The 15399-nt window shown below is 40.9% G+C and overlaps 1 protein-coding gene across 1 annotated transcript; it reads right to left on the minus strand.

The window, feature by feature from the left end:
• Positions 1-499: 499 nt before the first annotated feature.
• On the minus strand, positions 500-15166 carry ETS2 (ETS proto-oncogene 2, transcription factor). The gene is made up of 10 exons (XM_050896506.1): positions 15056-15166; positions 11544-11615; positions 8348-8468; positions 6392-6511; positions 5773-5973; positions 4871-4954; positions 3825-4067; positions 3409-3672; positions 2571-2689; positions 500-1607 (listed from the first exon to the last, which is right to left on the minus strand). The coding sequence occupies exons 2-10, from the start codon at positions 11613-11615 to the stop codon at positions 1392-1394; spliced, it is 1440 nt and encodes a 479-aa protein (XP_050752463.1). The 5' UTR covers positions 15056-15166; the 3' UTR covers positions 500-1391.
• Positions 15167-15399: the final 233 nt, after the last annotated feature.

The raw sequence follows: 15399 nt of genomic DNA on the forward strand, positions 1-15399 counted from the left end.
AAGACTCATATTTTTAAACCTCTCACACTGTACAACACATTTAAATGTACATCAAGCTCAGATAAAAAATAAAGCTTTCTTACAAAGTACATTTTTCCAGTGATTTTTTTTTTGCAGTAAAAATAGCTGCTACGTAAATCCCTCCTGATCTTTGAAAAGGAGTCACAGTTATTTCCAAAAATAGAATTCATATTTTAATCGTACAGGATAAACTGCAGGAAGAAGAGACAAGTCAACTGAAAAAATAAGGCTTGTATATAAATTTTTTTTTAAAAGGACATGCATAGAAGTTGAAAAACATATGCCATTTATAAAGGAAAAAAGGTAATTTTATCCATATTAATATTTTCATTTTCAGTTACAGAAGAAACCACAAACAGGCCCTTTATGTCCCAGAATATAACATTAGTTTCTTGTAAAAATGCCAAAATGCACAAAGAATTGCCAGCTTCAGTCCTGGCAAAATACTGAGCCAGCCCTCCCTCCCCACCCCCCCCTTTCATATCATAGGCATACCATATGCATGCATACTGAGCACTTACATTGTGTCTCAGGCCAATTAAATATTTGCAGAAGGTTGTATATCCTAGACAAACATGGAGAAAAACATTTGATAAGTTTACATTCGTCCTATTTCAAAACACACATACAATTAGTTTAATTTACACTATACAGTATCTGTTAAATAGGAACATTACAGAGTTACAAAAAGAATCACAGAATATATACAAACTGAATATTGAAATGGTATGATTTTCCTTCCCTTCTTTAAAGGGTCTTTTTTTTTGTTAACAGTTGCTACATCTGTTTGGACAGCGTGTTTATGTACCTATGCAGCACATTCCTGGAGTAGTAATAATAAAACGTGCTTTAGAACAAAACTAACATCAATTCTCCTTACTGCTCATTTAAAATAAATTAGTTTGGTTTTGGTTTTTTTTTTTTTTTTAAATAAATTGCATGATATAAGGTGTAAGCAAGGACGATGGTATTTTAAAATATCTGAGCAATAGTTCTGCTGCATCACCGGTTTCTCATCCAACCTTTGGTTTTAAAGCCAACCCATTATTACATGGCAGTGTAAGCAGCCAAAACGCTTTACATGGCAGTACAGGTAGTTGAAATGCTTAACCCGAGAGCATTTCCATGTCTTCATGACAGAGCTAGGGTCTGTGCTGACTTCCGTGCTGCTCAAGTGCCTGACATGGCAACATCCGAAGCCACTGATGAAATAAGGCCACTTCCTTCCAGCTCTCCCTGGTTACAAAATCGGTTAAGGTCCTTATTTCCCAACAGTTGCACCCATCTGAACAGCCAGAACTGACTGCAGATGGTTCCCAGACACAGTCCCAACACGTGATCTTCGCCCCTGCAGCATCACGTCGTCGGGCTCAGTCCTCTGTGTCAGGCTGCACCCCCAGCATCGCGTGCAGCTCCTCCGCCGTGTACCCCAGCAGGTTCTGCAGGTCGCACACGAATCGATACACGTAGCGTTTCCCTGAAGTCTTGTGGATGATGTTCTTGTCGTAATAGTAGCGTAGGCCTCGGCTGAGCTTCTCGTAGTTCATTTTTGGCTTGTTTTTCCTCCTTCCCCACCTCCGTGCCACCTGTCAGTCCAGAAAGAAAGCAAAATGCAAAGTGTTTATTCAAGCCATGTTCTTCTAGTCAGTGGCTGATAAACACAGTTATTAAAACCCTTTCTCAGTCAGAGCATTTTATTTGCTTTGGATGTCCCAAACTCAGAGAAGAGAAGAGTTGGTGACTGAATCCTCAGCTGAACATGCTCCGAGACAATCATCGGCAGCAGCTTCAGGAGAAAGTGGCTGATAGCAAATATCAGTGAAAAGGATACCTATTTGTAGTGGATGGGCCAAAATGTGCTTAAGGACATCGAGTTTATGTGAAATATAGTTTCCTCTCTCAAGACACCATTTAAGCATTAATTTGCTGTTGAGCAGTATGGGACAGCTCTTTAAATGGAAGTTGAATTATATGAAGTTCCTTGGAGTTAATGATTCCCCCCCCCCCTTTTTTTTTTTTATAAAGGCTTCAGTGGACTTTATATCATGTCTCTTAATACAATAACTTTCCTACTGATAACAGTATCAGAAAATGAATGAAAATGCATTCCATTTATTTTTAATGACTAAAGCTGTTAGTTCCCAAAATATTTTAAAGGCAGCACTACCATATTTGCTGTGTATCTAAAAGAACGGTGATAGGCAGAGTGCATTTTCCCCATGCCTTCGTGCAATCCCAGGCATTGTTGATTCAACTACATCCAGTAAGCTAATCTACAGTATTACACTGTCAAAAGAACTAACTTTATGTACTACCTTTAAGTTTCAAACTGTACAACATGTTCTCCTAACTACAAGCAAATGCTGATATCCCTGGGTGGGAGGAGAGGGGAGAACATCCCACAGCGATCCTGACTATACAGTACAGCATTTGCAGATGAAGACATGTCAGCAAGTGTCTGATCGTGTAAATGCTTTATATTCAAGACCAGGCCCACAGATGGCAGATCAGACCCTAAATCTTTTTGTTCATCACAATTAGCCACATACCTCATCTGGGTCAGCAAGTTTAAATTCCCATCCATCTCCTGTCCAACTAATGAATGACTGACAGGACTTGTCAGTCAGTAACTCCAGAAGGAATTGCCATAGCTGTATAGGTCCACTGCCTGTGGAGAGAGAGAAGGGGTGGGGAGAAACCACAATTAATACTTCTGCAAGCTCTTACCAGCTCTTACCACAACCAATATATGTGACCATACTCATACCACAGGATAGATCTTGCAATTACTCTGATTTACCTTTTTTTTTTTTTTAAATATCAGAAAGCAACCTAACGTTTTTCTCTATAACACAAATCTGCTCCTAAACATGTTAAAAGAAGTCAGCTTTTTCACGGAAACACAGGATTTGACACAAACTATGTTTTTCCCTTTCATATGGATCCCTTAGCCCTCACTCCCACCTCCCATCAGCTGCATTTCAAGCTCCAGGGCTTGTCCTGCAGTCCTTGGCTTGGCAAACATTCTAGAGGAAAAACCGATTTCAGCAAGGACTACAGGAACAATGTCTTAACAGGCAAGCCAACACCTGCGGAAACTCCCAAGTGTGGGAGATTTTGTCCAAGTTTCCTTCTTTTTCAAGCAGATCCAAAAGTGCATTTGATTTTTACGTGTTCTGACGTACCAGCCTGTTCTTGCTTTAGATAGATAGTCTTACGAGACTTTCCTTAGTAACATTTAAAACTGAAACTCTTCATGAGTAGCGGTCTCTGACTAAGTTGTAAGGCATACCTTACAACTATACAACTTTATCACCATGGTACACGTTTATAGAGACTATTGATGTTACATAAGAGGAGGAGTGACCATTTTGCTTCATTACTTACCAGTAAAGCCAGCTAGAATTGCTGCTGGTATAACTGGTTTCCCTTGCTCTACAGGATCACTTCGTTCTTGAATATAGTCTTTGAAAGACATTGTAGGTTTGCTCAGACACAAGGACTGGCTACAGTCATCTTCAAAACTCTCATAGGATGGCACACGCTGTAAATCCACTAATGACGACTGGCTGTTCCAGGACTGCAGCATTGAATCTGAGCTTTCGTAACTTTCTGCACCACTGTCGCTAGATTCGTGTTCTCTAAGCTTACCTTTATAAAACAAAAAAATAAAAAAAGAGAAAAGTGTTGGGTTTTTTTTTTCCCCCCCTCAATCTAGCTTGTATATATAAATTATGCAAAGGAGGAAAAGACATACAGAATACGGTCTTGGACCCATGGTTATCATGCAGGTAATGACTCACCAGAATTATCTATCAGCAAGTTCAGATTGCTTCTTGGGAAATCTTGATTTACTGCACAGTAGTTTACACCAACAGCATCTGCTTGGGTTTTAGGGAACAATGAAAACTCTTGTTCTGGATTGAGGAGATTTGGTCCTGTGGAAGTCTGACAGACATCAGGCAGGAGACTGGATTTGGGATAACCGAGGGCTTTAGGGTATCCAGGCATTTGCATACCATAGGAGTTCTGATCTACATTAACAGCTGAAGAAAGAAATAAAAGAACTAGATTATTTTCCCTGCAGACCCTTAAACAGACTAATACACCTCCAGCACCTCACTACAGTTGTGCCACCAAGAAGTAATTTTCCCATGAAAATCTGACTAAGAGAGCGAAGGATGCTACAGACCTACTGGAAAGGCTACTGAAGTCAGTGAGAAGATCCCCATCTAATGGGCTCCAAATCAGATTCTGTAAATCTCCCTCTGTAACTTGCCAACCACAAATACGTCTATTGTTTGTTCTTCAAGGAAACTACAAGGGCTACAGAAAAAGCTGGAGAAGCTCAAGTGGTTTTGAGTAAGGCCCTCATCATTAAGTGGTGCAATAAGGTTGAGCTGGAGATTGACTGTGGTAGAATGAAATACAACACCAATCAAACAATCTGAGCGAGCTAGCACTGCGTCCCACACACTTTCAAAAGCTCTATTACGCTTCCACAGTCTTCAAAAAGGCCTAAAAATAACTCTTGCTGCTCCCCAGTGATGCCAGTTTTTGACTCTGTTTGCTAGAGGTGGGAGTGGTCATTCTGCTCCACAGATGTAGGCTTTGGCATACCAAGAGGAAATTTGATTTTCTTAAAGCCTTTGCTCTTCAAAAGATTTCCGATATGAATTAGATGACAATTAAAACAATACTAGGAAAGAAGGCTGTAGCAATTGAAGTCAAGTGTTCTCCTCAAGCACAGTAGCTATTCTGGTGCTTTTTTTTGTTTTCAAACTGGGATCTATGACATGCTTAGAATAAACTGAGAGATGTAAAATGTCAAATTTCTTAAAATACTTACTTAAAGAATTATTATTGACCCAGTGAGGAACTGAGGTGAGATGAGAGTTCTCCACATATTGATCCTGTGTTTTCTCTTGGCTGTCTGGGGAGAGGAGAAAAAAAAAAAAAATTTTGGTTTTATAGTTTTAAAGATCTAACTTGTATGCCACAAAAATGCTGACTCTCTTGAGTATTTTGGGGTCATCATTCACACAAATTTTACTAACGCACTGCATTGCATTCTCTTTCTTGAAAAAAACCACACCAAAAAACCTAACCAACTTCCAATAGGCCTGAAAACCATCATACCAACTGAATTTTAACATAAAACTTAGAAACAACAATAATTGCAGTGTGTTTTAAGGTCCAAGTCCTTAATGTATGCAACTACTGAATGTTATGCTCCAAACCCAATGGAACTCACAGGGCACTGCATGTAGGGTTTTAGCAATACCATCAGTGTCCACCTAAGACACCTCTAGGTCTCTTTGACTTCTTTACATTCACTCACTGAATTACCTCAAAACACTACATTAAAGGAACAAAACCAAAAACTTGTAATAAGAAGTGAACAAATTTTGTCCAACTCCTGGTTAATTTTTTTTTTTTTTTTAAATGGGGTATTACAGTAGCCTTATCCTAATCTCATTTATTTCAATGATTATTCCAAATAAAACCTGACCGCAATAGGTACTCAGCCTGAACACGGAATGATTTATGCAGATATCTGCATCTGTGCTTTCCGTACCAAGGATGTATTAATAGTTCTGATAATGCTTTTATTAACCAAGTTTTAAAGTTCATTTTGAGTTTTCATATGTAATAAAAGCCCTTCATAGTGAAGCAAGCGTTGAAAGACTCCCATTTCTGTTTCTGTTAGAAAAGCCTTAAAACAAAAGCTCTTTCTGGCTCTGTAACTACCTTTTATCATCTGTTCCAGGTGTTCCCACAGAATATCACCCACATAGTCAGGTGCCAGTTCCAGGAAACGCTCCTTGCCCAGGTTGCACAAGTCTTGACCACTCATAAGAAACTGATGGAAGTTCACATTTGCCAAGCTAAATTCATTGGTAGCCCATGAAAGCCACTGGCAAACTTGCTGTTCAGTCCACAGCCAGGGATCTGCAAGACAGAAAGTATCCAGCATTTAGAGATAACTCCTGACCTTTGTCAAATAATCTTCATTAGAAGGCAGTGAATGAAAAAATTTGTTTACCCAAGTTACTTAGTTCTGAATGAATTCAGAATGAATGTATTCTTGAATTTAAAAAAACCCAGTCCTCTATTTTCTTTCTGCATTCACGTAATCAGAGACGTCCTCAGCTTACTTGGTTCTCTCTTATGCTGCCAAAGCATGAGCTCTCCATGCACCCATTTTTAATACCAGCAGTCTGGTCTTTCCAAGTCAAGCTGTGCCAGATTCACATAGGATCCATTCTTGTCTTTCCTACTGACATCATTCTTTCTCTTTTGAAAGAGCCGCTATTCAGCCTCCTCCTTAGCATTAAAAAAAAAGAGCTTATAAATAGAAAACACTTACTATTTGGGATACCCAGTCGACACTGTTCCTTTGTAAAACCACTGAAAGTATCTTTCAAGGCCTGACTCATCACAGCCTTACTGCATGGGGTTAACAGAGGCAATTCACAGTTGTTGGACTCTACAAGAAAGAAAAGGGGTGGAGGGGAAAAAGAAGATACATTAACTTTTTGGCCAGTGAAAGGAGTGACAGGTTTTTGCTGCACTATTTGAAGAGTAAGAAAAGCATGCTAGAAACTAGGTATTTTAAAAACAGAAACAAACAGCGTAGATCCATTTGACTTAATATATCAACACTAAAATCTCTGTGCTACTTGTTTGATAAAATTGCATTACGCTAAATTAAAGCTTTGCAGCTTTCCATGATATAGATCCTCATTTACTCTTAGTAGTTACATAAACTGCCTTTGTTGCAGGGAAACTTTACTTTTTTTTTTTTTAAAGGAAATATAAGACTGCTTATTCCTCTTTTTTCACTTATAGTTTGACCTCAGACTTCCTTATAACTCCAGACAGTCTTCATTTAGTTTGAGAGCTAAGTAACTGATAGTAGGGTTGTGAAGAACCAGCTTGCACTATTTAACACTGTTTTCCAATGGACTGTGTTTAAGACCTTCCCATGCATCTCTCAATCACCCAAGTACATGGTGCAATAGATTATTCTATTCTATCAAACAAGTGTGACTGGTAACAAGCTGGTACCCAGTGCCTAAATAATGCAACAAAATCCAAAGGCAGCACCATCCTATGCCAGTATAAATTACTAATCTGCTTAATTGATTTTAGATTCCATTTTAAGGACAAATTTGGCTTCCACTCAGCCTTTCTCATCAGGCGATTTTCACCAGAAGATGCTTCATTTTACTCTGAAAGAAGAACTTCTAAGTCGAAGAAAGCCAGCCGCACTGCCTAGGTGTTTCAGATTAGGAAACCTTTTTCTGATATTTTGCTTGTGATTGGTGTCATTAAGCTAGGGGTAATTTGAAGACAACCTAACCAACTCGCTACTGCATCCCTGAACATTTGAGAGCCTCTGAGAACTCACACACAGGCTGCATTTGAAGGAGCTCTGCTGTGTTAGAGGCATATAACGGTGGCAGGGTATATAAAGGTGACGAACTTGGCAGACTCCAAGTCAGTTCATGAAGCTGTGCGGCTCTTCTCGTTCTCCTAGACTATCTACAGGCTCCACTTGACCCAGCAAGTGGAGCTCATTACCAGCCCGTGCTTAACTTCTGTTTTTACCACACCCATCCTCAATATCTGCTAGGACTCGCTTTGCTGACCAGAACGGGTGACTGATTAGAATCACATTAGAACAAAGGACTGGTGGTTTTCAGAGGTTTGAGGGTTTTTTTTTCCCTTCCCTAAGGGGAGATAAAGGCAGCATCAGGTAAAATATCTACATTTGGGACAAAACTCCCTGTTTTGTCAGGGATTTTAGGCAAGGATTTGTAGACTACTCTTGGTAGGTACAGTTCTACACACACACACAAAAAAAAAATCTGTAAACATCCCCACCCCTGTTTTTATGGTATGGAATAAAACATACTGGGATTTAACACCAGAGGATCAAGAAAGGAGCTTGCAGAATACTTGCATTTTAATTATGGTTCAGATGTTGCAAGTTTAAATACATGTAAAAATTTTTTTTTTTTTTTAGTTTTTAAACTCTCTTAGCTCTGCTTTAATACCTACTAAGGCTTCTTCCATGGACAGTCAGTCTATTAGGCTACTGAATCCCAGTTCCCATTCCCTTTCAGTACAGAGAACAGCAACTATCCACAGAGCAACTCGCATGGATACAATCAAGCCTGTACACAGAAGTCTGTGTACTAAAACACTTCTTTTAAGGGAAATCCATGTTGCACTTGTAAGAGTATAGCCATGGAATGTTAGACAGACCCCACAAACTTCTGATCTGCTGACTGGACTAAGGAACAAAGTGAAGAGTTACCATAAGAAGTAGAATCAAATCCTGTTGGCACTTCTTGAAGCGTTTGATCTTCATTTAGTGAGAAAAAATATCCAGCAAAGAGAGAGTTTGAGCTATCAAAGGTGTCAAATGCTGGTTGACGCTGCAAAGCAACAGAATAAATAACAAGCAATGTCAGCATTTTGCTACAGCACTGTCAACTTCATTGCTAGGAAGTGGCTGGGTTAGGTTTCCTAGGTTTGGAGATCATGCACAACCACTATCTTGAATCAGCTAACATGTGCCTTTGAAATATAAACACAATGATAGCATAGCTTCTTGTACATGAATACAAAACAACTAACATTCAGACCACAGCGCTAGGTGGGTGGCATGTTCTGCAGGTTACAGTAAAGCCAAGTAAGGATATTCTTAGTTTTCCTGTAATTGAGGCTTTTAACAATAGAGAATGCAGGTGTGAGTGTGTATAGATGTATGTGTGTATATATATTTATTTCCAGGTATATTTTAAAGAAATCCTTATTTCCTTAACCCTTTAAATTGACTATCCACTTGATGAGTACTTGACGGCAGAGGCAGGATCAGTAAATTATGGAAAAACAACTGCCAGTGCAAGACCTACAGTAGATTTATGCAGCTGTTTTGTTTTTTGTTTTTTTTTTTTAAGGAAAAAATTAAATCTGAACCACATCACTTGAAGCTATACAGCCAGCTTCAGAGGACTTGAGGAAAGATGTTACTCCTTTGCTGTGACTTTTATACTTCTGAGTTACTGGATTTGCCAGCTATCACATTTTGCAGTCTTTCAAGTGCTCAGATGCTCAGTGAAACACTGCTAGTTTCATTATACAGAAAGGGATAAACAGAACTGATAAAAATGTTCCAGATAAAAGTGGATTCTACTGATATACTGGCAACATTCAATAAATATTGTTATATTTTGAAAACCTAACTCCTTTCAAGCTTGACTTGTGTCAATTGTGTATGCTAGAAATATAGTACTTTCACTAGATCCCCCCCAGCCACATTGGTCTTCGGGGGCAGAGGGAACGTTAACAGAGGAGGAAATAACTTTAAAAACAACTTATGCAACTTGCCTGTTAGTCAGAGGGAAACTGTATTTGTAATATCTAGAGGCATGGATGGATAAAAGTTGCAACTGAGATTTTTAAAATCACCTGAGGATAGAACATTGTTCTGGAAAGCTGCAGCTTGCTCATGGCAGCTACTGCAGTTCAGGGAGCTGGAGACAAAGGCAATTTGCAAATGCTTATTTGTTTTAGGCATTCACTGGTGTGCCAGCTTATGCCAAGGTAGAGGATTAAGCTGAGGACAAGGCAAAGATTTTTCAGGGTAGTATTCATGTGTGATGCAAAAGCAACCTGAACTGTTTCTGGAATAGCAAATGAGTATTAATATTTCCTCACATCCCCTAACCTTCCTTTTTATGTCACCACAAAGTTTCAAGTGGCTCGGAGTCTTTTTGTACCAGGTGCCTTTTATGTGCCGTGTGTCATCCCCCCTCCCCAAATTACATTAACCCTCGTAAGAAACAAGGAACCATAATTTTTTAGTTGTATTTTATAACAAGCTGCAATGCATCCTAGTACATACATTATGAAAGCACACGCTCCACAGAAGAAAAAGCTGGTAAAGGAAACAGTATCATGCAAAATGAGTATCAAACAATATCCGTTAACTGGGTTCAGAGATCTCCACTGAGCACTGGCCAGCGGAGACAAATTGCTTACGGTTGGTTCAGGTACCCCCCACAACTAGAGTCAAAGCCAAGCCGTGAAAAGGCTCACATCTGAATGAAACAAGTTAATAACAATTGCAAAATCTGCTAGTAAAAGATTCTTTATACATTACTAGATAAAAGCACTGACTCATCGCTAGTACCTAAAAGAAAGGGCAAGTTCTTTCAACACAATTTGGAAACTCCTGCGTTTTGTGTAAATAGCTGACCCTTTTCCTGAGTCACTGGAAAAAATGCTGTGGCATGTGAATGAGTAAAATCTATACTGTGCTAGTTTCATATTTCAAAAAGGAGAAAATTAATGTTTAAGTAGGTTCTTGATTTAATAGTAGTAAAAGGGGAAAAACCCAATGTTGAATAAATTCTGCTTGCCCTATTAGTTATGCAACCATTTTATTTAGCTTTTCAACATATATAAGTGTAATTATTACAGAACAAAATAAAAAGAAATGTGAACAGCTACAAAACAGTAGAATACAGGTCTCTATTTTGACTTAATTATATGACAACTGAATACTGAATAACTGCTTAGAACAACCACTGTGTTACAGAGCACACAGCTGTTAAGTTGGGGGATCTCTTGTGGATTTTGTTGTGGGCAGGACAGAAAGCTAAGAGGGCACATAAAACATCAGAGAAGTTAGCATACCAGAGTCTCACTAACTGATTCTTCAAAACATGGACATTCCTCCAAGTTAATGAGAGCAGAAAGTGTCTTCCTAACCTTTATTTGGTTTACATTAATCGATGCTGTGTAAAAAATTGATACTGGGATTAAAAAGCAACTTGCATGAATGGGGAGAGGGGAAGCCCTTAAAGACTGAGTCTTTATAGACTGCTTCTCATTTGCCCTAGGTTTGTAAGTTCCTTTCAAAACAAGATAACCGACACAGTCTATCTAAAGATAAAACATATTTAATAGCTACCTTTGGTTTCTTACAATGTATTGGACTTCCATTTCACATAGTTGCGTGTAATAAGTGAATAACCTACTTTTTTTTCACACAATGCTCTTGAACGAATCAGACCTAACCAGTCATATCAGAACAGCCCTCTGCCAGTCTCATCAAGTTAAAGATATCAAGACCACCCCTACGGCCAGTCCTGTAACCTTGATTTAGGCAAAAGTTCCACCAACTCCAACAAATCTGAGCTCAGTTCTTGTCTACCTCTTGTTTTCAAATTCTTAGGATTTGGGGGATGGAGCCTCCTTGGGGGAGAGGGCTGGGGGTTCAAGATTCACATCTACCTAGTTCAGTTCTGCTTTTCACATCTCTACTGAACTCAGTGGGGACACTCCACAAGAACATTAGAGGTTACAAGCAAGCAATTAAAACCTGAATATCACCTTGGCATGGTTATACAATTCCTGTGCTAGCATTAATAAGAACACAATAAATGCATTAGCTGCGAGATGCCCCAGTTGGGTTTAGAAGGTGACAGCTCAAGAGTACTCACCTTGAGCATTCCTCTGTACATGTTAGACACAGGAGCTACTTGATCCATGTTCCTGATCCCAAAATCACTCATCTGAAAAATGAGAGGGGTTCCATGAAAAACGTTGCTACCAAGGAAGCAAGCATGTTAACAGATGTATCTCACTGCTTCAGTACAGACTACAGAACAGCTCTCAGAATGAGATACAGGGAAAGCTTTCCTTCTCGTTGCTCACATCCTGACCACGCAGGGCACAATTCCCATCTTGCTTAAGCAGCTTTTTAACTGGAAGACCTTTCACAGGCATCACTGGCGTTAAAGTTTAATGAAATGAGCGAACAAGAGGATGGTTACCTTCTGATACCCAATGTGAGGGCTTTTAGTACCTTATTCTGTTAGTCTGAAAAGCCTACAGAAGTCTTTGTTCACCAAGTAACTATCGTTTTGAGGTATTTTCCAACTTTCATCCATTATCTGAAACGTTCAGTTTTGTGTTATTTTTGCTTACTGTATTCCTGCTCATATGCCATGATTCACTTTGGACTTTGGCTTTCAAAGGAAGGAAGAGAAGTGACAGAGTGCTCACCGTGATACACCTTCACATACTAACATTCCCCCCTTTCACCCTTTTATGAATAATCATTGAAGCCCATACCCAGTATTAGCAACCTTCTTCCTTTACTAGGCAAAGCATCTCCAAACCATGTTATCTTGCACATTTTGTAAACACAGGATTAGCATATTTATAAAGCTTTAGAGGCTCTAAGTTTTAATTGAAAAGGGCTTATGCAGTAAAATACCCTTTTTAAAGAGTTAATAAAGAGACCACCATCAATACGTTCATGCTACTGAAGTTAAAGCTATATCATATTGCCTGTATTACCAGGAACAGGGTTATGTGAGGCCTGTATAACTTGTTCTCCTATATATCACTTAAGGAAAAGAGTGATAAGATTCATGTCCTTTTACTGACCTCCGGGAGAGATCAAACATAAGGAATAAAGCCAGTTTCATGGCCATTGTTCAGGTTTATCGTGATGCTGTAATTCAGATGTCCGTGAACGATACCTTACCAGACTACACTGTGGCAAGCTGTCTCTCAACAATTTTCCTTCTCCTTTTTCACATCATTGGGTTAAATTCTCTTGCTCCAGAGAAACTGGCTGAAAACGTGCATTTGTATTTAAATAGTCACATAGGACACTATTAATACTTCCACAAAACTGTGATCACTTATTACAAGCAAGTTCTCTCGTTAGCCATGTTAACACAAGGAGAAATCAAAATACAATCTTAAACCCAGAAAAAGATGGCAAATTAGGAGCTTAACAAAATAAGCCCAGCCTGTTAAAACGACAACACATTCAAAAGCCGTCCGTATAAGCGAAGAGGAAAATAAAAACATCCAACAAAGACAAGGAACCCTTTCATCCTCTTATATAGTTGATCACTTAAAAAAAAATAAAATTTAAAAAAAAAAATAAAAAAAATCAAGAGTCCCTAACCTGAAAGGCCCATTTCACTTCACTGTTATCAGATGTATGGGGCTTATCATTGAAATAAAATAAATCAACTGACTATGAAAATAATATTTGACTTGCACTTCATAATGTTACCCAAAAGTGCAATCTACTGAATGATGGTTTTTACCTCAAATAGCATGTACAAATATTTGATCTAAATTACACATCTCATTGAGCAGCAAAGAATTTTACACAGCATGAGTCTCACTCAGCAAGCATCCTAATCTTTTCATTAAATTTGCCACAGTTTAAACAACTGTTTATCCTTGCATTCGGCTGGGCTTTTTAAAAAGTATATGGCAATTTCTAACACCCTTTGTTTTGCCTTTGAAATCTGCTCTGATGTCTAGGGATAACTAGCTGTAAGCCTTACCAATCGGAAAGTATTTGTGAAAACATTATACCTATTTTCAGTAAGTTTAGGTCTGATCCCCGGTTAGGACTACAAATAAGATTTCTGACACTTTCAGGTGCAATCCTGGCCTCTACATGAATCCTGTTAGGAAATTCCCCATTGACTAAAAGGACTGGGATTCTCTCCTTCCTGGGGTTTTTTGTTTCTTTAGAAATGTTTAGGGTCCTAAGACAAAAGGTTTATACGAAGTCTTCGTTACATGGCATTGCTCATTAACCCAAGTCACTGTTTCTCTAAGCTAGGCTGCTCGTTTGTTCTGTGGCCTTGCCTGTGCACTACACAGCTTATGAAAAACTAGAGATTGAGCTCCGGTCTAGTAACACCTGAAGATCTTTAGCATGTTTTGTAACACTTCAGTTTTCTTCCTCCAACCAAATGTCTCATGTTGTTATGAATTTCTGTAGTCTTTGCTCATCATACATCAGCTTTGTCCCCATCTGCAGTACAAGTTTCCAGCCCTGAGATCCGAAACCCTGACAGAGGTATCGCAAGACAAGCGGATCTGAAAAGGCAATATGGCTTTTCATGACACAAAGAGTTAAAGCTGGCTTTCTGCTGGACTTAGCAAGCTGCTGTTTAAGTTCAGAAAAGACACTACGGCACTGCACAGTGTGACTGGGCCTCACTTCCAACTCCTCCACTAATGCTGATGACTGCTACTTGCCAGCTATAATTGGTTTAACTGGCAGGACACCTTCTTCAACACCCCCGCATAGCTGAGTGGGTGAACCAGAACAGGGTCAACAGGATCAGGCACTTATTAACTAATACTCCTGAATTCTGATCAACTTCTTTTCAGCAATAGCCAGGTGCTTGCCCACAGCTGGATTCAGCCGGGAATCATCCACAAGGAGAACTTAAACCATGCTAGTGTCCACAATGTACCTCCACTGTTTTTTTGTTGGGTTGGGGTTTTTTTTGGGGTTTTTTTTTTTTATTTTTTATTTTGGGGGCGGGGGGATGCCTGGTTGTTGTTTTACTTTTAAACGGCAAATTTTTCAGACAAAAAAAATTTTGTACCAATAGGTTAAGAGACAACCGCCTGCCTTAGGAGCGCTGATCCCCGGTGCAGCTATTGGTCTCCCCAAGTACCGATGAGAGAGATAGCCCAGAGCCGGTATGACTTTTCACACATATGACACACTCGCCCACATAAAAGTTAGATGGGGAGATCATACAGCCCAACATTTTTTAAGTCCCTTTAAAGTACTAACCAGATCCAGAGTGCGCGCTGCCCATTAACCCCTTCCTGCCGGGCGCGCAGCCGCCTCCCCAAGGCATCCCCCTCCACCGCCGCTTTGAACGCGTCCCTCCCGCCCCCGGGCTTCGCCTCGCAGGGTCCCCTCCGCCACCCCGCCGCCCCCTTCGCCCGCGGGGTCTGCTCGCTCCCCGGCCCCGGCTCCCGCCATCGCCCCCGGGGGAGGTCGCTCAGGGGGCCCAGCCGCCCCTCCGCCCGCGGGGGGGCTGGGGGCCGTGCCCGGCTTCCCCGGGCGGCCGCTGAGACACCACCACCCCCCCCCGCCCCGGCGGCGGCGCGGAGCGGGTCGGTGCGTGCCGGCGAGCCGCCCCCCTCTCCGCGGCCGCCCCCGCCTCACCTGGCCCCCGAGCCCGGCGCTCGCCTGCTCCTCTGCGTCCCTCCCCGGCGGCGGCGGCGGCACCGGCACCACACACGGAATCCAAAGAAAAAAAAAAAAAAAAAGGCGCCGCTGCTTATCCGGGAGCCAAAATATCCTCGATGTGGCAGAGCCGGCCAACAACAACAGCGGCGGCAGCAGCGGCGGCGGGTTGATCCCAGCGGAGAGCCCCGGAGGAGGAGGAAGGGGGGCGGGAGGAAGGAGGTAAGAAGGCGGGTGCCCGACGGCGGGTGCGTGGGCGCTGCCGGCCGAGCCGCTGCTGCCGCCGGCCCGTGCTGTGCCGAGCCGTGCCGGGCTGCGCCGTG

This window comes from Gymnogyps californianus, chromosome 1 (assembly GCF_018139145.2).
Source record: "Gymnogyps californianus isolate 813 chromosome 1, ASM1813914v2, whole genome shotgun sequence".
Classification (NCBI taxonomy): domain Eukaryota; kingdom Metazoa; phylum Chordata; class Aves; order Accipitriformes; family Cathartidae; genus Gymnogyps; species Gymnogyps californianus.